The following is a 27,652-nucleotide window of genomic DNA, read 5'->3' as shown; positions in this document are numbered from 1 at the left end:
GAGAGGTGTTTTTGGGTGGATAAGGTTGAAGCATTTCATGGTTCTAAAGTTTAGATATAGTAAATTTTTATAAAGTTTAGATACACGGTACACCTACAAAATCAACAAAATAATAAATCCTTTTATTATGGTGTAATGATAGGAAGCTTGGTTTTCTTAATGTAGACTCAGATTCAATCCCCACAAAAACACTTTAGAAGGGGTATTGGTGGCTCAATAAAGAAAGACTGAAATCTTTGTGATCTTCAGTTCGATCCTGATGGCGTCCGGGTTTTATCACCGGTGGACTTTTGAGCAGGTGGGTTTTCCCGGAGCTAGAGATAACTTGGAGGTGATTAAAGGCTCTATACAACTAGGTTGGGTCAGCTTGTGATGACCTTTTGTCATTGGGTCACCACCTAGGCAATTAATTCTCTGTTTGTTTACCGTTAACAAAAACAAAACCAAAATAATAATTTAAGTAGAAATTTAAAAAAAGAAATTGATCTTATTTCCATGCATTAATGTATGGTACCAACCAAAAAAGTTAACTCACCTATATATTTATCAGCATCCCTGTCTCCGTGAGAGTGGTGGCCAATCATAATAATGGAGATCTATCACATAATATCCATTTCATTTTCTATTATTTTCATAATGTTTATGTCATCTTCTTTGTTGGAAGCCAACTCCATAGTCAAAAACCTCCCTGGTTTCAAAGGCGATCTCCCTTTCACTCTTGAAACTGGGTATGTCTTATAATATGTTTTAAAAACCAGTATTTCATTTGTATTGGATTGGGCTAAAACATGGTGCAACCGGTTGAACCGGGTTATACCGGAAAGTTCAACCGGTTGAATAATTTACCTTATATTTTTCTATAAATGTAACTTCAATTCAAAAATAAACCGAAAGTAAATGATTTCATAACAAAAAAAATAATCAAAAAGTTAATCCATATTAAAAAATGATGCAAAAACACTCACTTTTTTAAAAAATAATCCTAAAGTTTACACGTTTGAATGTTAATTGTTGGGTTAAAAGTAATTTTGAAAAATATGGGCCGCAAATATAATAAATTTCTCGGACATAAAACAAGTTTGTCGGTAAAAACCGGTTTTTTAGACAAAAACCACCGGTATGATGTTCTAGCAAACCGGCCAAAAATACTGGTCTGCTGTGCGAAATCCGGTTTAACCGGTTCAACTGGCTGGTTTGAACTGGTTTTTAAAACATTTATTAATGTCTTGTGTTATTTTCTTAGTTTTATTGTTTTAGAAAACAACCTATGACTTATTAGCGAGTTGTTTTGTGTATGAAGATATGTTGGAGTTGGAGAAGACAATGAGATTCAGGTGTTCTACTATTTTGTTGAGTCTCAAAGAGATCCGTTACGTGACCCTCTTCTTTTTTATCTCACTGGTGGGCCGGGCTGTAGTGGGCTTTATCCTTTTATTTTTCAAATTGGTATGAAAAGAGTACAGTTTTATTTAGTTTTGAGATTGTGGTAATAAATAATTGGAAAATATTAAAATGCACAAAAATTGGAAAATAAATAATTATACAATGTAATCGTCGTCATCAGGTAAAGAATCCAAATATGTTCAATCAAATTCGGGCAAATGATGTTATCATTCTCTTGGTTACATAACTCTCGATGATTTAGTTCATTTTTGTTAGACGTCAATTTCTTTATAAAAAAAGGCAACATAAAACACATAAAAATGTCGTAACGGAAATTCGTCAGAATTTCCAACACGAGTTGTATCATCATGAATAAAATGTTAATTTTTGTGTCGGAGATTACGACTAAAATAAGGTGAACCTTGTATAATCATGTACATAGCAAGAATAAAATACAAAACTAAATCATGTACATAGCAAGAACAAAATACAAAACTAAAATGCTGTGTCTTTCCACTATACTTACGCAATTTGTAATATGATATTAGTATTTTTTTATTTTTTCGGAAATCTGCCACAAATCTCAACAGAAAAATAGGGTTTCACTTTTCGTCGGAAATGTGTGGCAAGCGATCCGAGTTGTGTCGAATATCTCGAAAGAAATTATTTTTTAATATGATGACACATAGGGATAGAGCTTTAAATTATCCAAGCCGAGCTGGGGTGGGTTCGGGATCGGCTCGATTAAAAACCATGAACAAACATGTTATCTTTGGAATTGACACCAAAAGTCCTTTATCTACAAGTAGGACTGTTTAAAAGGTATATTACCCAAGACTTGACTCGGACCTTTTACCCTTTTAGGAAGAAACTTGGACTCGAGACCAAACCCTCTAAACAATAAAAAGGTCATGTATAAATAAGGGTTTAAATGGTCCAACCCTTTACCCTCTAAGGGCAATAATCACATCTCATTTTCAGCATCTACTAGTTGTATATTTTATACATGACTTAAATATATGAATCCTAAAACTATATTTTCATATAATAATATAGTAAAGTCTAATTTCGAAAGTTTATCTACAATTTGAATATGCAAATAATATGCACATTCATCAATTACATGTAGAGAAAAGCTCATTGTTTCCCATATATTTGTTTTCAATTAATAGTATGACCCTTTACTTTTAATTTCCTAAGTAGTTGGGAAATTTCGGATGAATCATATAGCATATACATATATCTCCTAAATTTCAAATGAATCGTGAATCTGATGTATATCGGGAAACTAGTAAACGGGTCATAAGGATCAAACCCTTGAGACTCTTTCACCCTTTAAGGTGAAATTTAAAAACCCTTAACCCGGCCCATATTATACACCTGGGTCTAATTAAGGGTTTTGCGAGTCGGGTAATCGGGTTTCAAGGATCCGACCCTTATCTTGCCCACTCCTATCTACCGGTATCAAAGATGGGTTTATAAACTAGAAGTTGACCATAAATAAAGCTAGAAAATTTAACTCCACTTGTAATTTAGACTGGTTTATTTTATAAATAAACCGGTCTATGATGGGCTATGAACCCACTAATCTAATCTATTTTTTACACGTAGACACAAGTGAAATAAAATATTATGTAATTATCTTTTGCAGGTCCTGTAATAATTGATTTTGGTAATTCAACAAGGGAGAGACTCACATTAGAGTTGAATCCAAATTCGTGGGCAAAGGTTCATCATCTTCTTTTATAAAGTAACTTCTTTTTACATGGACTTTCTTTTACAAATATAAAGTAACTTTTTTTACACGGACTAGGAGGTTTGGTTTACACTCCACGCACACCATTTTTTGATTTCTATATACTTGCTACAACAAATGAATGAGAAAACCAAAAAATATAGTCGTAATATGGTTGAAAGGGTATCAAACATATTGAAGAAACACTAACTGGACCCCGGGCAGATTACGGATAACCTGGGGGTTAGATAGATGTTTCCCACGAGGGGTTAGACCCGGTAAAGATGGTTCTTCTGATAACTTGCAAAACAGACACCGTGAGCTTGTCACTGAGAAGGGGGGGGGGTTCCTCCTTGTGACCACCCTCCGGCGTGAGAATCAGACTAGATTGCTCTTTAAATATAAATGTATATTAAGAGATTGCTAGAGCATATATCAGGTATAATATGATGATAATATGATAAGATGAGATGATCATACCATTTGGGGTATTTATAGCCGAAGGTAGGTTTCCAAGGAGGTGTGGCTGGCTGAATAGTATTCCTGTTCTACCAACTGTGGCCTTCGCACGTGCCCTGCTGGTAGTTGGTGGGTAGGCAGCGGCTGATAGTGACCAGGCCTGCTGTGTACTATTCCTTTTCCACCAACTGCCGGCTATGCACGTGGTATGACAGGAGTTGGTGAGTAGGCAGCGGCTAATAGTGACATACAGTACAGGAGCATGCTGCTCGTCATACTGTTGTCAATAAGCTGTCGTATCTTTAGTCAGATCTTTTGCCCATACCTCGTCAGGTACAGTACAGAAGATCTTCCCGTATCGTACGGACTGGCTTAGTTGGGCGGGAGTATTCCCCCTCCCGCCTTTGTGCGGGATTGTTCCCGGCTTTGCTCATTCCTTCAGGTGACACTGAATGATTGAGAGCTAAGTGCCTTGTGCGTGTAGCCTTGCTGCGCGGGTGGCCTTCCCTGATGGCTTGTATCCGTAGCTGCGGGAACAGGCAGAGTACTTCACCATTAGGAGGCATTTCCTGCGGGAACAGCTTGCGTACTGCGCGTAAGGACGTCACGTCTCTAAGCATGGTGGGTCCTGCGTATCCAGTTGGTTTCTGCGCAGACGTCCCTTTTGAAGGTGAGTTGCGGGTCCAACTGGGCTCTGCTGGGACCTACCTCTTCAAGTCCCCCCAGTCCAATGTTCTTCTCATGAATGTTTAATAAAGTGAGGTGAACTTTTGGACTTTAAGCAAAGGGTTTTGAAAAGGGTTTTTTAAGGTTTTCCATGGGGATTCTTCCCGCGGAAGTCCTTGTCACTTGCAGAAATTCCCGACTTTCCTGCTTGATCTTTGGGTATGATGCGGGTAGGTCTGTAACCTCCTCGCAAGTCAGGAGCGTTGAGTCCCACTTGTGTGGATTCTCCATGGGGTTTTGGTAGTTTTGAACATAGTGATCAATTATGTTAAAACCACCAATTCCATCCTGGAGCTTCAAACAATGTAGTTCTCGACGTTCACGCTATGCGGGGATGTTATTTCCGTTTCCGCAAGCATTGCCCAGAAGATCCTTCTTGGTTTCAATTCCCTGCGGAGCGCTAGGTATGTGAAGGGTTTTGCCTTAACACTGTACCCGCGCTCGTCTTACGGTTACTTTACTTCAAGGTATTCCTGGCGTCAATTCCCTGCGGGTGCTAGGTATGTGAAGGGTTTTGCCTTAACACTGTACCCGCACCCGTCTTATGGTTACTTGGTTGCCAAGGTATTCCTGGCGTCAATTCCCTGCGGGTGCTAGGTATGTGAAGGGTTTTGCCTTAACACTGTACCCGCAGCCGTCTTATAGTTACTTTGTTGCCGAGGTATTCTTGGCTTCAATTCCCTGCAGGTGCTAAGTATGTGAAGGGTTTTGCCTTAACACTGTACCCGCACCCGTCTTACGGTTACTTGGTTGCCAAGGTATTCTTGGCTTCAATTCCCTGCAGGTGCTAAGTATGTGAAGGGTTTTGCCTTAACACTGTACCCGCACCCGTCTTATGGTTACTTGGTCGCCAAGGTAAGGGGTATTTTCCAGCTTACTTTTGAATCTTTTTTTGAATTTTTTTGAAATTCGAAGAGTTGGTGAAAGGATAAGAACAGTCCAAACCTCTGAAACGTCGTGCGACGGTTTCTTCTGACTGTGTCAGGACGTGCAGGAAGTTATGGTGACGTGACAGTACATGGTCATTCCAGACGCTTTTTCAGGCGCGTGGGCTCGATTTTTCGGGCGCGTGGCCTCGAAATTAATGGTACGCATCCTTTCAACAGCTGTTGCCAGCTTGCTTTTTGCCACGTGTCATAGTTTCATTGCACCTTCGATTTCTCTCTCCTCCGCATTAAATTCATCGCATTAATTGCGATTAGTATATAAAGGGGGAGAAGGTTCTTTGTAATCCACACTTTCACTCTTCTCTTCATCTTCAAAACGATTTCCGGCGAATACTCACCTTTCAGTCGAGCATTCTCTTGAAATCGTTTTCTTCTTTCATCTGCAAGATGTCTTCTCGTGATCTCGAATCTACAGCCCAGGAGGCTGGGGTGTTTGCCGATGACAAGAGTACTGCTAGCGAGTGCCAGTGTGCTCTGCCTGTCGATCTGTATCAGTACATCGTCAGGAAGTTCATGCTCGAGTCTCTCGAGCCTGAGTTTCCTGAACCCCATCAGACGGTGTATGATGCCCCCAGAGGCAAGATCGGGGTATATGCTGCATTCTTTGTTTATGGGAATCTTAGGTTCCCATTGACAAAGTTTGTTTACCGTGTCCTTGAGAGGCACGGTGTGCACCTGACCGAGGTGCATCCGATGGCGATTGCCAAGATTCGTCACTTCGAGTGGGTGTGCCGGATACTGGGCATTGAGCCCTTCGTCGACCGCCTGATGACCTTCTACTCTTGGAGGTGCATCCAGGGGTGGTATACGCTGATAACCCGGATTAAGGGTTTGAAGATTTGCGCAACCGAGCGCAGTCTTCGCTCGTGGAAGCGGGAGTTCTTCTACATCTCCGCTCGCGCCATCCCCCTTGCCATGAAATTCAAGAATGGGCAAGCACTTCCCAGCCTTCACGCCTCCAACTACCAGGAGGCGGAATGGTTCTCGAAGATATCCCGAGTCCAATCTCCGGTTTACCGGTTTGCGGAGTCCGGGATGGTGATGCTGGGGATGAGCCGGGTGTGGAAGGATGCGGATGCGCAAAAGATCCCAATCGTCCTTGAATACGGTTCGAACTCTGTTCCTTACGGTATGCTCTGTTTCTTTTTGTTAATTTAGAATCTATTCTAACTTCTTTCCTGTTTATTTCAGAGGGGAACGACTTGCAGTCGGTCATGTACCCGCGGGAGGCTGACGGTCCCGCTCGGATGGGTACTCGCGCTCTAGACGAGAACGAGTTGCCCATCCTAGAACAAACGGCGGATCGGTTCGTGGAGGTCTACCCGTTAGGCCACGAGATCCTGAGCGCCAGGCGGCCAGGTAAGGCGCTATTCAACCCTCGACCCCTCAATGTTGAAACCTCTGCTGGAATTCCACTAATCGTATGTTCTGATGAGGAATCCGCAGATGGTCCTCCGTTGGTGCGGAAGAAGAAGGCTGCCGGCGGGAAGGGGAAGGAGAAGGTGGCCTCCACTGCCGATCCGGTGCCTCGGTCTGACTCAGAGGCCGAGAGCGAGGAGGTGGCGGGAACCCTGGTGGTGATAAGACCACCGCTCTAGAGGCTGCGAATGTCACCTCCGGAGAGCCCCGGATGACGACGGTGAGCGGCGTGAAGAGGCCGGCTCCATCGGGTTCATCCCCGCCTGTCCGCACTTTTAGGCTCAAGAAAACCCGTAAGTACAAACTTCCTTTATCTTTAACTTCATAGCTTAATATCATTTAACACTTCTTTGTGCAGGCGTGGATGTTGACGCATTCCAGGGTGGAGCGCAGAGGAGTACCCCTCCGCCCATGACGGTAGGCTTGGTCAGCCTACCTGAGGCGACGACCCAGGCGGCTGCGCCTGCGCTTGCTTCCGCTGGTTCAGTTGCTCACTCCGTTGAGCCGACTGTTCCAGCTGTGATGACATCACCGCCGGCTGTCAGTGCCATTTTTACCGCATCTTTCACTGAGCCGGCGGTTACTTTTGCTGCGGATTCCGCAGCGGCGACCGCGGCGGCTGTTACCATGCCTCCTCCGTCATCGGCCACGACGGCCGATCCTTCAGGTATGCATGGGGCTTATCGCCAACCTCTGCCTCCTTCCCATCTACCTGACCTCTTGGATGGATTTCCGTTGGGTTCAGGTGATGGGTTTGGCGGCTATCGGCCTGTTATTGACCCTACAGGTGCGTAGGGTTCTTTTGGCCTATTTTATATATTTTTATCATCTTTTCCTAACTGCTTTGTTTTTTGCAGTGTCGGATTCCAATGAAGTGTATGTTCCACGATGGAACATCCGCCGAGGAACAACCCTTCGCACACCTGTGGAGTGCGTGGAATGGGCTCGTCACGCTGCTCCCAGTGGTGCGTTGGGGGAAGCCATGGCTAGCTACCAGGAGGGTAGGCTAACCAATGAGCTTCGGGTTCTCCTGGCCCAGATGCAGCCGCGCGTCGAGCTGCTTTGTCGTGAAAACGACAAGTTAAAAGCAGCTCGCCTTCAAGAAGTAGCTCGGGCGCGGGCTATCCGGGAGGAGAACGTAAAGCTTACCGCAGCTGCTGCGGAAAAGGAGAAGGCCTTCAAGGCCCTCGAGGTTGAAGTTCAGGCCCGGCTCGAGGCCCGTTCCAAGGCTGCCCAAGCTGTTAACGAACAGCTTCGGCTGGCTAAGGAAACTGCAAGGAACGCAACCGAGAGGGCCACCAAGGCTGAAGCTGTTGCTGAGCCTCTACGCGTGGAGAATGAGGAGCTTAAAGCCAAATTAGAGGCTCTCCAGCAGGCTCATGATGCCTTGGCGATGGAAGACGCCAAAAAGCTCCAGGAGATCTTGGACCAGAGGGGGGTGCTTGACCATACTGAGCGGAAGCTAAAGGGCGTCGAAGAGGCTGCGGCTAAAGAAGTGTTGCTTGCCAACCTCAACAAGAGTGAAGCCGAACGCGCCCGTAACGAAGCTCAAGCTGCCCTCCAGGAGGCTCTGGTTGCCAAGGAATGGCTTCTTCGAGAAGCGTTGTCTCAGGTATGCTTTTCATGTCTTTACGCTTTTCTTTGTAAATAGAAAAGGTTCTGATACTTGTATATTTTCTTGTAGGTTGTGCATCGAGTCTTCACGGAGACGTCTTATGACGATGCTATGAGCGCAGCCCTCAACGCTTCTCATGAGGATGGGGAAAAGGCCGGTTTCCTGCTTGGTCTAGGGTTCGTTGAGAAAGGCATCCCGCCTTCCAACTTCCCTTTATTTGATGTAGATACTGAAGCTGTATACGACCAAGCAGTGAATCAGTATGCCGCCTTCCCGCATCTGGTGGTGGAGAAGGTAAACGAAGTTGCTGCTGCTGATGATGGGCTAGCTATCCTTAAAGCTTTCATTGAACTGCCACGCTCTACTGATGGTGCTGGTCCAAGTGGAAGTGGCCCTGAAGCTTGATCCTGAAGATCCCTTCCCACTGCTAGGACAGATTTAGCTTGTATAGATTTATATTCTTGTAGGCGGGTAGTTACCCGGCCATTCTTGTAATGAATATTATGAAATATAAATCTTTGTGCGGGTAAGACCGCTACTTTCACTGGATTCCTTGCTTTATAAACGTTATATGACTTGCATACTTTAGTTTAAATTAGCAATTTTCCAAGTGTTTAGAATAAGTTAACCTGTGAACGTGGTAGATAATAGGTTGAAGTTTTGCTTCCTCTTTCGTGATTGTGCGGTTAGGACCGTCACTTGCACTTAGTAGGATGGCTAAACTTTACCTATATCTGACCTGCGTGGAGGTTTTCCTCATCTTTTTAGAAATTTCTAAGTGTTTAGGATAAGTTAACCTTTGAACGCGGTAGATAATAGGTTGAAGTTTTGCTTACTCTTTCGTGATTGTGCGGGTAGGACCGTCACTTGCACTTAGTAGGATGGCTAAACTTTACCTATATCTGACCTGCGTGGAGGTTTTCCTCATCCTTCTGTTAGAAATTTTCCAAAGTATTTTGAATAAGTTAACCGTTCGACGCGCGGTTGTCTATAGGTTAGTGTTCAGTTTCCTCTCATGATTCATGCGGATAGACCGGCACTTTCATTTAGTGGGATGACTGAACTTTTCCCCTTCAACTGACCTGCGTGAAGGTTTGCCGTTTTTTGGGTTTATGCGGGTTTTGCCGCCTTCCCCACGCAACGACTTTCCACGTAATTATGTGGTGAAAACCGGCATATCCGTGTTGAAAGTTCATAAAGTATAAATGTAAAATCATCAGCGTCGATGTTCTAAGGAGAATCATTTCCATTAGAAGTGGCTCTGGGCCTTTTCTTTACAAATTTGGAATTGATCTACATGCAAACTGTGTAATTGAGCTCCCTTCCCTGTTGTTGGGATGGGAGTGCCATCGAGCCGATATGCACCTGGTTCGGGATCTCGTTGTTTGCGCAGTATGTAGTCTCCAACATTGAAGCTGCAATTTTATTCGTGTTTTCCCCAACTGGGGTTCTACACGCATCAGCCTGCTCAGCGTTCATTGCGCCACGAGGTGCGCGAGCGTCCCATCTCTGACAAATGCTTCGACCATATCCTTTACGTCTGTGCATTCTTCAGTGTTGTGGCCTTTTGTCCTGTGAAAGTCACAGTATTTGCTCCGATCAGCATTGGGACGATGTCGGATTATTGGAGCCTTTGGCCATGGGAGCTCCTCAGTGGCGAATATCTCGGTGACGCTTTTGGTGAGTGGCGTCCATCTGGAGTTCTGGTTCGACCGTACGTTATCCCTTCCGCCTAACCGATGTTGCAAGCCGGATGAGGTGTCAAAGTTTACCCTTGACTGCCAAATGCCTAGCTTCCGCTTTTTGTTTAATCGGGCGGTAAGGACGTTGTCTTCTCTTGTTTTCTGGGTGTAGAGGTTTGTGCTCTGTGGGAGATCTCTACCCAGTTGCTTCTCCGTTTCCGCAAAGCGTTTAGCTGCTGTCATGATGGCATCCCATGTGGATGGCATGCCATCTTTACCCGTTAAGGTGCGGATGAGCTCTGGGTCGTTCGCGCCCTGAATAAAAGCAGCGCGAACAAGATCTTCGCTAATGTTACCCAGACTTAACTTCTTTGAGTTGAAGCGAGTGATGAAGTCTGGCAAAGATTCATCTTCCTCTCGAATGCATTTGAGGATTGTCCATTGCTCTTCGGTATACTTTCGTTGTTGGCTGAAGTGTTGGCTAAACTTCTGTTGGAAGTCTGCCCAGTCGTAGATGTGGTTGACCGGTAGACGATCGAACCACGCTCTAGCTGGCCCAACAAGCGTCATTTGGAACATGTAACACCACGTAGGTTCCGTCCAATTGCTGACGGTTGCCCCCGCTATGAATCTGTTCAAATGATCGTCTGGGTCAGATATACCATCATATGTGCCTATGTTGGACATTTGTTTGGCACTTTTTGGGGCAATTGCTTCCGCAATGTCCCTTGCAAATTTGGACGTTCCCGCATTTGCCACAGTTGGTCTGAATGTTTTGGAGAAGTCACGTGGATTTCCACCTGTGTTTTTTGGTTTGAAGGCTTCTCCAAAACGCCTTCTCGGTTGGGAGTCCGTTTCCTTACGCTTCCCTTTTGCCCTATGGCGAGGGTTCGCGTCGGTGTCGGATTCCTCCGAGTCATCGTCCAAGTATTCTTCGAATTCGTCAGCCTGTTGGACGGAACGCAAGCGTTTGTCCAACTCAGCTTGGAATTCCTTCTAACGTGCCTCCGCCCATGCCTTAACTTCATCGAGTGTTTGGCGGGGGAGTCTTGTTCGTTTCTCTAACTGGGTATCGGTGAATCCCAGTGAGCGATTATTTACTGCACTTGCCCCAGCTTGGGTAACTGGGGTAGTGTTCGTAAAATTTACTTCACTTGCCCCCGCTTGGGTAACCGGGGTAGTGTTTGTAAAAACTGTGTAGTCGGTATTCCCCCCAGTAGCTGGGGTTGTGGTTACCGGAATTTCTTTAACCATCTTTCCAGAAGTTTGAAAAAACTGAAAAGAAATGAAGTTCTAGCTTTTATGCACGGATGGCGCCAATGAAGAAACACTAACTGGACCCCGGGCAGATTACGGATAACCTGGGGGTTAGATAGATGTTTCCCACGAGGGGTTAGACCCGGTAAAGATGGTTCTTCTGATAACCTGCAAAACAGACACCGTGAGCTTGTCACTGAGAAGGGGGGGTTCCTCCTTGTGACCACCCTCCGGCGTGAGAATCAGACTAGATTGCTCTTTAAATATAAATGTATATTAAGAGATTGCTAGAGCAGATATCAGGTATAATATGATGATAATATGATAAGATGAGATGATCATACCATTTGGGGTATTTATAGCCGAAGGTAGGTTTCCAAGGAGGTGTGGCCGGCTGAATAGTATTCCTGTTCTACCAACTGTGGCCTACGCACGTGCCCTGCTGGTAGTTGGTGGGTAGGCAGCGGCTGATAGTGACTAGGCCTGCTGTGTACTATTCCTTTTCCACCAACTGCCGGCTATGCACGTGGTATGACAGGAGTTGGTGAGTAGGCAGCGGCTAATAGTGACATACAGTACAGGAGCATGCTGCTCGCCATACTGTTGTCAATAAGCTGTCGTATCTTTAGTCAGATCTTTTGCCCATACCTCGTCAGGTACAGTACAGAAGTTCTTCCCGTATCGTGCGGACTGGCTTAGTTGGGCCGGAGTATTCCCCTCCCGCCTTTGTGCGGGATTGTTCCCCGGCTTTGCTCATTCCTTCAGGTGACACTGAATGATTGAGAGCTAAGTGCCTTGTGCGTGTAGCCTTGCTGCGCGGGTGGCCTTCCCTGATGGCTTGTATCAGTAGCTGCGGGAACAGGCAGAGTACTTCACCATTGGGAGGCATTTCCTGCGGGAACAGCTTGCGTACTGCGCGTAAGGACGTCACGTCTCTAAGCATGGTGGGTCCTGCGTATCCAGTTGGTTTCTGCGTAGACGTCCCTTTTGAAGGTGAGTTGCGGGTCCAACTGGGCTCTGCGCGTAATTGATTTTGGTAATTCAACAAGGGAGAGACTCACATTAGAGTTGAATCCAAATTCGTGGGCAAAGGTTCATCATCTTCTTTTATAAAGTAACTTCTTTTTACATGGACTTTCTTTTACAAATATAAAGTAGCTTTTTTTACACGGACTAGGAGGTTTGGTTTACACTCCACGCACACCATTTTTTGATTTCTATATACTTGCTACAACAAATGAATGAGAAAACCAAAAAATATAGTCATAATATGGTTGAAAGGGTATCAAACATATACAGTCTATTGTTGATGTGGCGACTATCCGGTTGATATCGGTATCAGCTCGTTATGACATCGGAACTCGTTACAAGAAATGAAAGAGAGAACAAGATAAAGTCAGAATATATAAAAAAGATATTGGAACAAGTATAGCTCAATACCCCCAAAAAAATACTCTAATTTTAATTGAATATCTACTTTAACAATATTACACTGAAATTTCGAAAAAAAAGAAAAGAAAAGTAAACATAATTGCATATTAAATCCAATAAAAAAACATTCAAAATGATTACAATGAAGTGATAAACAGATAACAAGCTGCGTGTTTAAATATTTTTTAAATTAATGAACGTAAGTCATAAAAGAAAATTATTCAAATTGAATGAAAATTAAATCAGTCAAAGTCATATTATTTAATGATATTGAAACAAAAAATGAGACTGTGTATTTTTTTTAGTTAACAAACGCAAGTTATATGAAAATTAAAACGAAATAGAAATTAAATGGCTTAAACAGATTTTAGATGGCTTAAACATATTTTAAGTCTGTTTAAGTCAAGATAAATTTTAAATATTAAATATTGTAAAAGTTATTCAAAGTGAAATATATTAAAATAAAAATAAACAATTGTGAAAGGAGTATTATATAGACACAACCTTTTTTGCTAAATAAAACCTATAAATATATCCCGTATAAAGCTATATGAAGCGTATATGCCTTATACGGGGCTTATACAAAAACCCAATATATCACGTATAACACTATACGGAGCGTACAGAGGTGTCTTGTGTCCCCAGTACTAGTAGTAGTAGGACCCATTACAAAAACATTGACAACGTGCATTATTAATTGAATCATTGTGGACCATTTCTTGACAATGTCATTTCTCTGACATGCCATGTGATAAATCACTGTCAATAAATTATACAATTGCACTAGAATAGTTGTGTACACTTATATGATGTTTTATGTATTTACAATAATAAATAAATTCTCAAACTTTTTTTTTTGGTAGACGGCTAGCATTATATTCGTTGACCTACCTGTCGGCACAGGGTTTTCGTATGGTACAACATACAAAGCATCAAAGAGTAGCGATTCTATTTCGGCTCAACATAGTTACGAATTTCTAGTGAAGGTGTAATAAGTTTTATTTTCCTCAATATGTTGGTTTATGTTTCAATGATGTAAATGTTATATGTGTAAATGCAGTGGTTTGAGGAGCACCCAAGATTTCTCAATAATCCTTTGTATATAAGTGGGATTTCGTATATGGGCTTACTCGTACCGGTTGTTACTTTAGAGATATACCAAGGTAACATATATATTCAGTTAGTATCGTTTACATTATTTATAGTATAGACACCATTGGTAAAACTTTAGCGTCCAAAAAAATATATATTCGTCATATTAACATATAAAAATATAAATTTTTTAAAACGAAGTTTGTTTCGTCAGTAAACCCGTCCGGTGGTAAAATCCAAACGTTGCCAGTCCCGGGCATTGAGGCGGTAACTAAACACGAATTCGATCGGTTTCAGCTACGTTTGTTACGGTACCAGAGTTAAAAAAGGAAAAAAATATAAAATTTGAGTGGACCAGTGGGGTGGTGTCAAAACTCGGACGTTGGTAAAACCGAGCGTTGTCGGTCCCGGACGTTGAGACGTTGAGTCTATGCGAATTGAGTCGGTTTTTGTCACGTTCGTCATGATATTAATACAAACAACAGGAAAAAACAAAATTATCATTCAGTCAACTTCCATTACGTTCGTTATGGTAAAAAACGAAAAAGAAAAACAAAAGAAAAAACAAAATTGTATGGGCAAGTAAGGTGCCGCCAAGTGTTCCAATGGCGGCACCAAACTTGTAGTTTATATATATATTAGATAATTATAACATACTTCCCACATTTGTAGGTAATGAACGTGGGGATCAACCACAACTAAATATTAAAGTAAGTATCAAACTTATTAGCACCATTGTAAAGTTACTTGCAAATAAATTGATTTACATAATAATAGTGTAAAGCACAAAATTGACTCATATTTTTCAGGGATGTTTGGTTGTTAGCCCTCTCACTGATAAATTCAGTGATTACAATTCAAGACTTGAGTTTGCCCATAGACTTGCACTTATATCAGATGATATCTATGAGGTAGGGGTGTTCTTCAGGTTCTTCGGGTTTCAAAGTTTTAAATCTTAACCCGAAACCCAACCCAAATCTCTCATGGGTTTTTCGGGTAATTCGGGTTTGGGTTTTTTTGGGATGGGTTAATCAGGTTTCGAGTATCCTAGAAAACAAAAAAAAAATTAAAAAAACTTTAATGCTAAAATTAAAACACCATATTATTCTTTGCTCGTAACGCAAATAATCAAATAATAAACCAACACAGCTTGATAAAGCAATTCAAAAGAAAAATAAAACTAAGTAACTAAGTCGAACCATAATCTTCTTCAATCGGACGTGATTTGATTGTTGATTATGGTTTCTATTAGTAGTAAACGGAAAACATAAATTAGCACTAAACAATAGAATGATAATGGTTGGAATGACAACATCGATTAGGGTCAACAACTGATAACTTTAGTGACTAATACTAATCCTATTATACCTAAAATTATATTTAATTTTAAAACAAAAGTTTATTCGGGTTGACCAGAAACTTATAAATCAAACCCGAAAACCAACCCAAATTACTTCAGTTCGGGTTAGTGTTTTCTTGGGTTCGGTTCCGGTTAATTCGGGTTATGGTACAGGTTTTTTCGGGTTGAGTTTCGGGTTTCGGGTAAAAGTGACAACCCTACTATAAGGTAAGAAAATATATACCGATAAAATTAAAACTATTATTTTTTCAGTATATTTATACAATAACAAAGTATTACCTTTTCTACGATGAAATACGTTAACAAATTTAACGTATCCATATTGTGTTCACATGATGTATAAACAACTCACACTTAGAAGGTAAAAAAGTAGATATAAAGTAATATGTAGAAACACCTAAAAATACACATTCTTGTGATTTTCTAATTTGTATTCATATCTAAGTCATGAAACATTTACTAAACAAGTCGAACTAAATATGTTTACACATTTTGTTGATTCCGTATCATATTTCAGTCTACAAAGGAGGCATGTCATGGTAACTATATTGACATAGATCCAGAAAATGCCATATGTTCAAATAGACTTCAACGCGTGGATGAGGTACACATGAATTGTCGTTATGAAATTAGGAACAAACTTTACCTGTCATGATTCTAATTCAATCGAATTCCTGAATGCAGTGCACAAGCAAAGTTAATTCAAAAAATATATTATACCCCAGCTGTGATGTCGTCGATCCGGATCCAACTTGTCTAGTATTTTTCTTTTCTTTTCTGGAGTTCGTAAAACACACAATATTGATTCTTTTGTAAACCATGTATCCAAATTAAGAAAATTTATAATAAGTTCATATGTTTTATCGTTTTAGAACGTTGCAACAATGTATCTAAACTACTATGGGAACGATAAAGAAGTCCGTAAAGCTCTCCATGTTCGTGAGGTATGTTGTTCATCTTATGACACTACATTCATGTTTTAAGATCTTATTGACAGTTTGTGTATATACTCTACTTGCATATACAATTTTATTAATTGTAATGATCATTTTATTTTCTTTTTTTAGGGAACCATTGAAAATTTTGAGCTAGAAAATGACACAATCCACTACGCCTTCAAGAAGAACAACAGCGAATGCTACTCGTATGACATCTTCAGCAGTGTCGTCTACCATGAAATGCTTGCTACAAGGAATTGTCACGTTTTGATCTTTAGGTATTATCATATACACACATACATATATACAGAAAACTAAGTTATCATGAGCGGAAAAAACAAAACAATTCAATTTATTCTATCAACGCTTCATAGGGTTTTGATCAAATACATATTAAATTAACGTACTGACTGTGAGAATCAAGAAGTGTAATTATATATACAACATAGTGTAATTTGATGTGATTTCTTCACAAAAGAAAGGAAAATAGGAAAGACTTTTAGAGATATAAAGGAACTTTGAAACAAACTTTTTCTGCCTAACAATAAAGTAAACATAGTGGCTATTATATAGCCTTACATGGAATTAAAAAACTAAAAATAAGGAACTACCTAAACATGGAAACGAGGCATCCCACCATCCCCATTACTTAACACATTTTCCTAAAAACAAGAAACATAGATAAAATATTAAAAACATCAAATAACTACTTCCACACATGCAAACATGCAAACCGATGCAAACATGCAAACCGGGTCACCCACTCGTCCCGGGTACGTAACATAATTATAGTGTAGTTTAATTACAGCATAATGTAATTACACTACGATATAATTATATAATTACACTATTTGTGTATATAATTACACTACTTGATTCTCATAGTTAGCATGTTAATTTAATTTGTAAGTTAACTTTCCCCTATATATACACACACATTAAAACATTAAACTCATTAGATCATGTATTTTTTTATTTTTTTTCATTTTAAACATTTACTTATACATGTGTACATAAAGTGGTGAAGCTTGGCCTTAGTCACAACGGTAACCGAAGTCACGGACCCAATCTATTGGGAGTGACCGTTCTCAATACATATAAAAGTTTTGGACAAAAATTGGAAAATTTACCATACTAAACAAAAAAAAACAACAGTGATCAGAGTCACTCGATCCCTCTTATACTTCGCCCATGTGTACATATATGTATCCTACACATGATTGGTAGATTCAACAATGATATATTTTTAAAAATTTTAAAAGAGACGAAGAAACACTGTATTTTATTTTGGATATTTATAGTGTTTTAAAAGTTTCATAATTGAAAGAATGAATGATATATTTTATCTTGTTTGTTATTCCAAATATTTTCTTTGGTTTAGAACCCTCTCTTATATTTTGTTCTTTCTGTTTTTTACCATTAATGTTTTGTTTGGTGATGAATTATATGTTTACTTGTCCCATAATTCGAATCGACAGTGCTGATCATGATATGACTTTCCCATTTGTCGGGGCGGTACAATGGATAACATCTCTTAATCTTCCAATTGAAACTCCATGGAACCCATGGTTTGTTGATGACCAAGTTGCCGGGTGAGCTCTCTTGTTGTGTAGGATTTTTCTAAGTCCGATTCAAAGTTGTGTTGGTTTTGGAGTTCATGCAACGACATGCTTGATTATAAAGTAGGCATTCAAAGTGATAAATCTCGTGATTTGTAGATATCAAGTGAAATATGCAAAGAATGGATACTCATTAACGCACACAACTGTTAAGGTAAGAATATGAACTCCATTTCATTCGATCAACAGATACACACATGACAAATTTCAATTCCTTCGTATTTCAATTCAAGTTCGTTAACGTATCAATCTATTATAAAGGGTGCAGGTCATTCGATCGCATTATACAAGCCTAAAGAAACTTGGGTTATTTTGGATGAGTGGCTTGCTTCTCATTCTTATTTGAGTGACTTCTAAGTATGGTAAATTTGTCTCTAGATTTATTTTCATGTTTTCAATGAACTTAAGTAACTTTTGTGTGACAAGAAATAAAAGTATTAGCTTTTGTTAGAGCCAGCTACCATTAGATGTCATTATTCTATCTTATATGATGTATTTAATTTAGTGAAGAGATACTCTCTATGCCTTTTCATCAGTGTCTTATGTACTCTTATCATCACATTATGATGAACATACAATATTAAAATATATCTCCGTATCAGGAAAAATCATCAGAGTAGTTCACAGTCTCACAGATAGCATTGCCAAGTTCGTTTTCGTCAAATTAAAGGGCGAGAATTACCTTAGTTAGATGCACCGAATTTTAATGATTATGAAGACTATGGCCTATTTCATATTCTCTCAAAATCATCCGTCGCCATTGAAGATTTCGAAGAATTTGAATGAAAAATTAAAAAATGTAAAATATAAACGAATGAGACGGGTACACGTATGAGCTTTCGTCAATGCAACATTGTACTATATTGTTTCTAGGTTTTTTAAGGTTGGAGCAAACTAATGGCACAAAGGGTAACCACTCTCGGTTTCTTGCAAAAATGCGCATTGTTGTTAAATGTCCTATCCTTTTTAGTCTAGTGCATCAATGTTAATAAAATTAAATTATACATCAACATCTTGTTGATGCTATTTATTGATATCGAAAATCACTTTTAATGTGTCATGTTACGATAAAAGAGTCCGAAGCTTATAGTTGAGCTATATAGGGTTGCTTAAAGAGCGAGTTGAGCACTCTTCAACTTGGGCCCGGACTAGAAGTTAAAGCATTAGCTCAGATAATCTATTAGCAAGTTGAAATTTGATTTCGAGCTTAATTCGTAAAAAAACTAGTTATTTTTCCAACTTTTAATAAAATAACTCATTTTATGCACATTTATAAACAGAATCAAACAAGCCAAACAAGCTTAGATGTAGTACTACCTGAGCTTAGAAAGATTAAAACTGAACTTCTATACAAGTTATAACTTGAAAAAAGATTATTTTGGTTTAGTTTAAACAAGTCAACGAGTCATACGGGCAAGCTTACCCTAGAACAAGCTCATCACGTTATAGACAGGCCAGCTCGGCTCAACTCACTTACAGTTCTAGCTTACCCTAAAACTTCCAATCCATTTACAAATTCTCATTATTTAGAAAAAAAAAAGAAAAAAAAATTACGTTTTTACTCGGTTTAGTCATAATAATGCTTGTTTTGTTACAACATATTATTTACGTCACACTCATACTAACCTATCAGACATGCTAGCAATAACCCGCTTACAACTCACTTACGTGTATGACTCATTTAGTCTTTTAGAAAAGAAGGGGTTAAACGAGGTCGTGTGATGACTGTCGCTTTAGTTATGCAAAAACTTAATTAAACAAGATAGTTAGAGTAAATAAAGTATCGTATTTACGAGTAGCATGTGGTCAATATTACATTTTTCGTTTGATTGTTTTTTCTAATATTATTATAAGTGGACAAACGATGTCAAGTGATCTTTGAAAATGGTTTGATTTGTAATACAATTATGCAAAAAAAATGATCACACCCGGGTTTCAGGTTGTGAAGCAGGCTGAATAAGCTAGTTACTATCGCCATGTGGCGCCCAGTAAGCAAAGGTTACGCTTTTGTTTTAGGGTGTAATAGTGTTGTAGCCCAATATACACATACACACACATATATATATATCACACAATCACTTATTATAATAATAAAAATCAAAAGGGAAGCAGCGATAAATAGTTGCCCTCCCCCCCCCCCTTTATCGCCCCACAAATAGTCGGGGGGGGGGGGGGGGGTTTCTCGCCCATCATTGCTGGATTTCGTCCGGATTTGCCACCTACTACGGGTGGCCTTATGTATTATTGATATTAAATACAATGAAAGTCAAAAGTTTAAAATAATATTAAAAAAGTCAATAACACCCTTTTGTTTTACTAATTATCGCATATTACAGGTTGCGTGTATCAAAATCTAGCTATGTAATTTGGCTCTAAGCTTAAAACATACAACTTTACAGGTTGCGTTTATCAAAATCTAGCTATGTAATTTGGCTCTACACTTAAAACATACAACTTAAATAGGTATAAGGATATTTTAGGTATCCCACAAGTCGGAAGCTGCAACTTGAAGTATGCCTTAATGTTCACCCGTGCATGTTTGGTGTTGATTGGCCTCATTAGGCATCGTTGCAATTGTCTATTAGACGTTGAAGCATGGAAATGTGGGAGTGAAGGTTGAAACATCAATCATAGTTGGACACTCCTTAGCTGTCAACGTGGTATTGTATGTGGCCGAGTGTAGGTATGTCGTATATGAACCTTTGTCTCTAAACTAATTTCACAGCTAAAAGTCCCTACTAGTGTTAATATATAATTGTATTTTTTGTTGGACATATATATTATGCATTTCAAATGTTTTCACATGTAGGCCATATTAGGTACTTAAATAAACACTTCATAAGGCAAAGTATAAAAATTTAAGAAAAGCAACGAGTGTGAGCATAAACTGTATCCACAACTGTGTTATGCTTGTCTCGGTGTATCTTAAATCTTTTTTTTGTCTGTATCAAACACTATATATTAGATGTTATATATAAAAAACTATTGTAAATGGATTAAGCAGGCGTAACTTACAATGTCAGGAAGGTTCACTTGTACGCGAATGATCTCCACCATGTTTGTAGTGTTTTCAATAACGATGCATGCCATGATCTACGATACCAGGATAAGTTAAAAATCAATGAAATAAATATACATTTCCATTTTTTAACTTATCCAGGTAATGCTAACTATGGCAAGCATCGTTCTGGAAAACACTGCAAATATGGTAAGAGATGATTCGCATACTAGTGAACCACCCCAACATTGTAAGTTATGACATGTTTACTCATTTACAATAATTTTTATAACATGTAATATATTTTCTTTGGCTTTGCTACAGACATAAGATTTGAATTAGACCGAAACAAACATAACCAGGGTTTGGATAAAGTTTATGCTCAACCTCACTAATTTTCTCGGATTTGTATACTCAACTTTAGGAAGCGTTTCAAGTACCTATTGAGGCGGGCATATATGTAGAATAAATTGGCATGCATGATATGTATGTCCAACCATAAAAAGATAATATAGTAACGCTCCTAGGGAATTTTAGCCACGAATTTAGGTTTGGGACAAATGTTCATATACAACATACCTAGACTCAATCACATACAATACTATTGTGACCTCTAAGGGTGTTCAATAGTGACAAATGGTTCAACGTACACCTCCGCATTTCTGTTGTTCAACGTACAACAACCAATTACAATGCAGTTTGATGCCGGTCAAACTGGATTGCATTGCAGTTCGAGGCCAATCAATGCCACACATGTGTGAATGAACATTAAGGCATAATTCAAGTGGTGCCTAGAACTTGTAAATTTTCTAAAATATCCTTATAACTATAAAGTTGTATCTTTTAATTGCAGAGCAAAATGCATAGTTAGTTTTAACAACAAAATCCAACATGCACAATGCGATTATTAATAAAATAAAAGTGAGTTATTGATGCGTACCCGTACCCAGGAGTTCCAATGGGTCAGACCTACCCAGAAGAAACGGAAGATTCCAACCCATGGGTTAAATGGCGTTTTGTAGAACAAGAAACATGGCTAAGTGGGAGGTTTAATTGCAGTTAGTAGTAGTAGTAGTAGTAGTAGCAACAACTTATTTATAGGTTATTAGGCTTATCAACTAGGGAGGCTAGAATTTGAAAATTTTATCATACATCTTGTAATCGGAGATTCCCCATCTCGAATTGTGTTTTATTTTCACAAATTAAAGCTTTTGATTTATAGTTTCTCTCAGTTATTAGTTATTTGATGAATTTTGAGTTTCGTGCCCATCTTAGGTAATCCAAAAAAGGCTAAGAAATTTTACATCCTGATCACTCACTGTGAATTTTGGGATACCATGGAGATGAACAACATCCTTGAAGTAGAGATTAGCAACTTGGACAATATCATGTGTAGCATGACAAGCGAGAAAATGTGCCATTTTGGAAAACTGATCTACTACAACCATGATGCAATCTTTGTGATCTACAACATCATGTGTAGTATGACGCTAGGTTGCTGCTCTTCATGTCTTGAGGTGTCTTGGTACCACACCAGGTTTGGGAATCTTGTAATGTGATCAAGGTCACTGTCGTGTGGGTGATTTTATAGAGGATAGAGATGGTCAGATATCTATCTTAATTTTTTTGTGCTGATTGGACAAGTTATCCGATCTCATGATGATCTACCACTGGCTATTGTGTATTTTTTTAGCAAATCTTGTATCTTGGAAAAGTAGGAAACAAGACACGGTATCTAGAGCTATTGCCGAGTCAAGAATATAGAGCCATGACAGATGTAACATTGGGTTCATCGACTTCTTAGAGACATCGGGGTTATTTCAAATGACATGATGCGATTATATTGTGATAGTCAATCAGCTATATATATAGTCAGTAATCAAGTATTTCATGAAAGAACACAACATATTAAGGCTGCTTGTGAAATAAGGTTATTTTTGTAAATCACCATTGGTTGATTTTGAAAGAAAACCGCTTAACTGGATCCCTATTAATTCTCCTCATTCATGTTCTATTTTTTTTTCTATTTACCCACCCTTATTACGTTTTAATTTTCCTTATAAAGTAATAATTGCACCAACTTTTCAAGCCTCAGCAAATCAAACGTATTAATTCAAATTTTATAAACAACATCTTTAGTAATAGCATGTTTGGGAATCTTAAAAATTTAATGGCAAAGTAAACATAACATTTAGAAAAATTCAAAACAAACATGTAATGCACATAGAAATTTATATTTACGTATATGTAAATCTGTCACTTATGTTTATAATATGTTTTACACATATGTAAATAAGTAGTTTACATATATGCAAATCTTAGATTTACACGTGTGTAATTACGGAAACAAAATTTTTATTAAACGATTCTATAAATTTTTCCAAGAGTCGATGACCTCTTTAATCTTTGGCCTAGTTAGTAGTGTGTTCACCATTAAAAAAATGCATGAAAATTTAAAAAGAGTAATAATATTTTTCGTATTACTATGGATGTTATAATTGATTATGGAATTTTAATATTTCGAATTGTTTTAAGTCCAAATTTTTAACACTTAAATATAATGGTGATGTTGAATCTTTTTTTAACGTCATGCAAATATACCGTCATATAAGATAACAAAATTAAATAATTACATATATGAAAAAAAACTAAAGAGCAAGTTTTTAGTCAAAACTGATCACAGATAATTACCAAAATATTCACAGGCATAACAATATTTAACCAAAACTAGTAAGGAAAAACAATAAAACACTATCAACTCAATTTTATTTTGGAAATCAATTTGAAGAAAAGATAATGACTGAATTTATTAGTTTGACGAAATCCATTTGAAGAATTGCAATTAGTTTTGAGTAAAAATAGGAACTAATATTGAAAAGATTCTTTAAGAGCATGATATATATGTAGAGTAGATTGCATATTTATTGATGCAAAAGACCACACTACCCTTATTTATTAAAAAAAAAGAAAATAAATAAAAACTAATTGGTCAAAAGAAGTTCTTAATAAAACCATGACTTCCTAATTAATACTAACCCTATATATATAGGTCACCTTCACGTTTGTATGTATTCAAATTTAAAATACCAAGAAATTTAAACACGTTCCAAAAAATGCCAAAGAAATGTAATTATAAATTTTTGGTAATTCAATAATTATTAAAATAAATCATCTAATTACTTTTATATAAACTGTATTTATAAGATTTTTGGGTAAAAAAATCCTATGTCAATAATGCTAATTTTGGTATTTTAAATTTGAATATATACAAACTTGAAGGTCACCTGCCTATAAATATATATATTCATCTCACGTTTCAATAATACTTAACATTATTGACATAGGATTTTATACCTAAAAACCTTATAAATACAGTTTATATAAAAGTAATTAGATGATTTATCTTAATACTTATTGAATTACCAAGAATTTATAATTTCTTTTATTTGGCATTTTTTGAAACATTTTTAAATTTCTTAGTATTAAATTTGAATACATACAAATGTGAAGGTGACCAGCCTATATATATATATATATATAGGGGAAAGTTATTATAAAAATAAATAGTTTAGTAGGAATAGTGAGATTAAATCTCAACCCTTAAATCATGACATCCAATGGTTAATATTAGAAGTTAACAAAAAATCATGTAGTTTCTTAACTATAACTTTTCAGTATGGCTTTTCAAGGGTAATTTAGTCCAAACAATTTTAAAAAACAAATAACCTCCAAAAACTTATCAGTAATGTGCGATGATTATGCCACTATGTAGGCTTTTCCAAATAGTTTTCAAATAACTAAATCCCAGTATTAAATCTAAAATCATCGAAATTAAACTTCACAAAGTTCTTCATCCATGAAGGTCGGCCCACCACCATTGACTAGCATCCAGTTATCCATGATCTACCCATCTCCTTAACACCATAAACTTCTCTGCTTGCATCTTATGGTCAATGGATATTAATTTACACATTTGTAACATTTAACCATGTGTTGTGTTAGGTACAGTTTACACAATTACGCAGACGTTCTATTTTCACAATAATTTAATAAAAAAAAACTACGTATGGTTGTTTTCCATAAACTAACAAACTATGACATGAACAAATTAACAAAAATAAATAAAGGATTCTCTAGATGTTAACTTGAAGATTAATAAATAATAAACACAATCATGTTAGAAAGTAACTGATTTACCCTTTTCACTTTCCATTACAGGATTCATGCCTATTAAATTAATTAATTTTAATGAAATATAAAATTACCTTAATACCCTTTAGTGTAAGTTAAGAACTATGACATGTGTCAAAATTTTATTAGTTTTTACTATTCTTACGTAACTATTTATTTTTATTTAAACCATCTATATATATATATATTCATCTATCGCTAAGTATTGTTGGACGGAAAGCGGAGAACCAAAAGCTGAAGATTATACAAGACACTAATGCCACCGTGCACCGCCACCATCGCAACCCGTTCGTTACGTTTATTGACCTTCCAAGGTAATGGACCAAAGTTTGAAGGAAAAAAAATACACAACATTAAAGTTATTTTAATTTAATTGGCCAAGATTTTTATTCTTAATCAGCGTCGTCTTCTTCATCTCTAAAGTCGAATAACCGAGTCCGAATACACTAGAACCCGAACCGACCACTGAGGTATGGTCTTCTATCCTGGATTTTATGTTGATCTTGGGTCGTGTCGGGTCCTGAATTTCTTGCTATCCCACAAGAGTGAAGTAGTTCTGTTGTAAAATCAGTTTGTAATATATTTACTGAGCATTAAGCAAGTGTGATTTTACCTTCCTCCCAAACATCATGGGCAACCGGCAGCAGCGAAACGACATGCCCATCCACCAAGAAACATAATATGCAACCGACAAATATTTAATATTCGCTATTAACTTGTAACATATATTGATCTCAAATTAGATATTATGGGGTGTTTATTTAGGCCCTTTAACTTAACTTTTCAGAAAAGTGAATAATGTGTTACCAAGAAGCATAATATGCAACCAAAAAATATTTAATATTCGCTATTAACTTGTAACATATATTGATCTCAAATCAGATTGATCTCAAATTAGATATTAAGGAGTGTTTGGGATTGCTTATTTAGGCCCTTTAACTTATTAACTTTTCAAAAAAGTTAATAAGGTGTTTAGTAAGTCAATATATCGAGAGTCATAGCTAATAACTTAGGGTTTTGACAAAAAATTAGAAGGTAAAATAAGGAATCTAGACACCCCCTAAACTTTTAAACAAGTTTGTTTGTTTTTAAGCGTTAGAGCATACCGCTGCGTTAAGAGCATCCACAGAGTTGGACTCACATTCACGCACTTTTCCTCCTCACTAAAAAACGATTAAGAAACAAAAATGGGAGACCGCCATGTCACCGCCACCCTAACCCCCTCTCCTTCTTTTCCAACTTTCTCTCTCTTCCTTTATCTATCCTCTCTATCCTCCTAACACCATTCCCATTGTCAACCCAATAATGGATTGGGTTGCTACATTGCATTAAAGAAAATAAAATATTAATTTTTAATAGTTGTTTATCACCAAACCTTTTTTACGCCATGTGTCGTGCAATTTTTCGTTTTTTTTAATTCATTTTTCGTTTTTATTTATTAACAATTAATATAGGATATACTTTGGTTTTTTGTTTAATAACTTAAATTCTTAGCTGTAAAACAAAATCTAAAAACACAACCGTGTTTCTTTTTCTAAACACTTCGATATAAATTTTATAAAAAACAATTTTCTTTTAGAAATATGTATTTTTTTTTATTGGTTTTCCGATATAATACTATTTTTCGTAAACTTATTATTTAAAGTTCAATGTTTTTATATATTTTAAATAATCATAAATTATATTTATATAACAAAAATGTTAGTTGAGGTTGAGTTGTGAATGAGAGTAAAAATATAGATTAGGTTGGGTTGGGTTGGGTTGCTAATGGGAATGGTCTAAGAACCAATCCCTCGATACAAAAATTAAATGGTTATTGTTAAAATAAAATATTAATAGCCTTTGTTATTTATATTACTATTTACAATATCAGGTTGTGATATATACCGAAAATCCAGAACGCATACCAAAAATGAAAGACCCATCTTCAGAAAAATATGATGTGCAATGTAACATCCTAAAATTTATAATGTTGAATAAAGAAAGTTACGTTTAGTGATTTCCGCGTTATTAATTAATTAATATCGAGTAAATAACGGATCATGGATTTAGATTAATTGAGATGGGTTAAATGAGAATGGGCTTTAGGTCCATGGGCTTTAAGGGATATAAATATCCCCTAAACCAACCTAAAACCCTAAACCCTCATTTCATTTCCATCATAATCTCTACACACTCCAAAACACACACACACCACACACCGCCATATACGGTCGGCGGCCGAGGGAGAGAAACGAGCAAGATCCGAGAGAGAGTAAACGATTAGTTGTGATTAAACAAGTTAAACGAGATCCAAACGAGCACAAAAGGTATGTTCTTGATCTTTAAAGTTTATGTTTTATTGAATGTCCTTAAGCTTAAAGATCCAAGCCTATAGTATATACGGGATATATATACGAACGAAATGGTTAGGGAACGTTAGTGGGTGATGTCGAACCATAACAAGGGTATTAAAATCGCCAAAATGCTTGATAAAAACCAAACCCGTAGCTGAACTGGGCAACTTCGCCTGCAAACTGATAACTTCACCTGCAAACTGGTAACTTCGCCTTCAAAGCTTAACTTCACCTACGGCCAAGTTCGCCTAGCTGGTAACTTCACCTAAAGCTAAGTTCGCCTAAGGTTTAACTTCGCCTAAAGCTAAGTTCGCATAAGGTTTAACTTCGCCTAAAGCTAAGTTCGCATAAGGTTTAACTTCGCCTAAAGTCAAGTTCGATTAGAAAATAAATTAAAAACCTAATAGAAAATGTGTTAAGACAATTAATGTAAATAAAATTTTTCCAAGCTGACCTGGCAGCTC

General features: G+C 37.8%; 1 protein-coding gene across 1 annotated transcript; it reads left to right on the top strand.

The window, feature by feature from the left end:
• The first annotated feature begins 559 nt into the window (after nucleotides 1-559).
• Nucleotides 560-18,126, top strand: LOC143597566 (serine carboxypeptidase-like 13). Its single transcript, XM_077076045.1, has 14 exons — nucleotides 560-728; nucleotides 1,301-1,446; nucleotides 3,035-3,111; nucleotides 13,518-13,640; nucleotides 13,715-13,817; nucleotides 14,419-14,456; nucleotides 14,556-14,657; nucleotides 15,624-15,710; nucleotides 15,791-15,865; nucleotides 15,979-16,050; nucleotides 16,174-16,322; nucleotides 17,523-17,636; nucleotides 17,763-17,817; nucleotides 17,925-18,126. Exons 1-14 carry the CDS (start codon nucleotides 589-591, stop codon nucleotides 18,018-18,020), a joined length of 1,377 nt encoding a protein of 458 aa, XP_076932160.1. The 5' UTR covers nucleotides 560-588; the 3' UTR covers nucleotides 18,021-18,126.
• The last annotated feature ends 9,526 nt before the right edge of the window (nucleotides 18,127-27,652 follow it).

This window comes from Bidens hawaiensis, unplaced genomic scaffold, assembly GCF_021521415.1.
Source record: "Bidens hawaiensis isolate Kalapana, Puna unplaced genomic scaffold, B.hawaiensis_p1.1 tig00048528_1, whole genome shotgun sequence".
NCBI lineage: Eukaryota > Viridiplantae > Streptophyta > Magnoliopsida > Asterales > Asteraceae > Bidens > Bidens hawaiensis.
This window is presented reverse-complemented; position numbering and strand designations above follow the sequence as displayed.

What these genes read in the sequence shown, in the direction of transcription:
- LOC143597566 (XM_077076045.1), top strand. Translation starts at nt 589, where the DNA reads ATGGAGATCTATCACATAATATCCATTTCATTTTCTATTATTTTCATA. An exon ending in CCTTTCACTCTTGAAACTGG is followed by an intron (nt 729 to 1,300) that starts GTATGTCTTATA and finishes TTGTGTATGAAG; the next exon opens with ATATGTTGGAGTTGGAGAAG. An exon ending in GACTTCAACGCGTGGATGAG is followed by an intron (nt 15,711 to 15,790) that starts GTACACATGAAT and finishes TCCTGAATGCAG; the next exon opens with TGCACAAGCAAAGTTAATTC.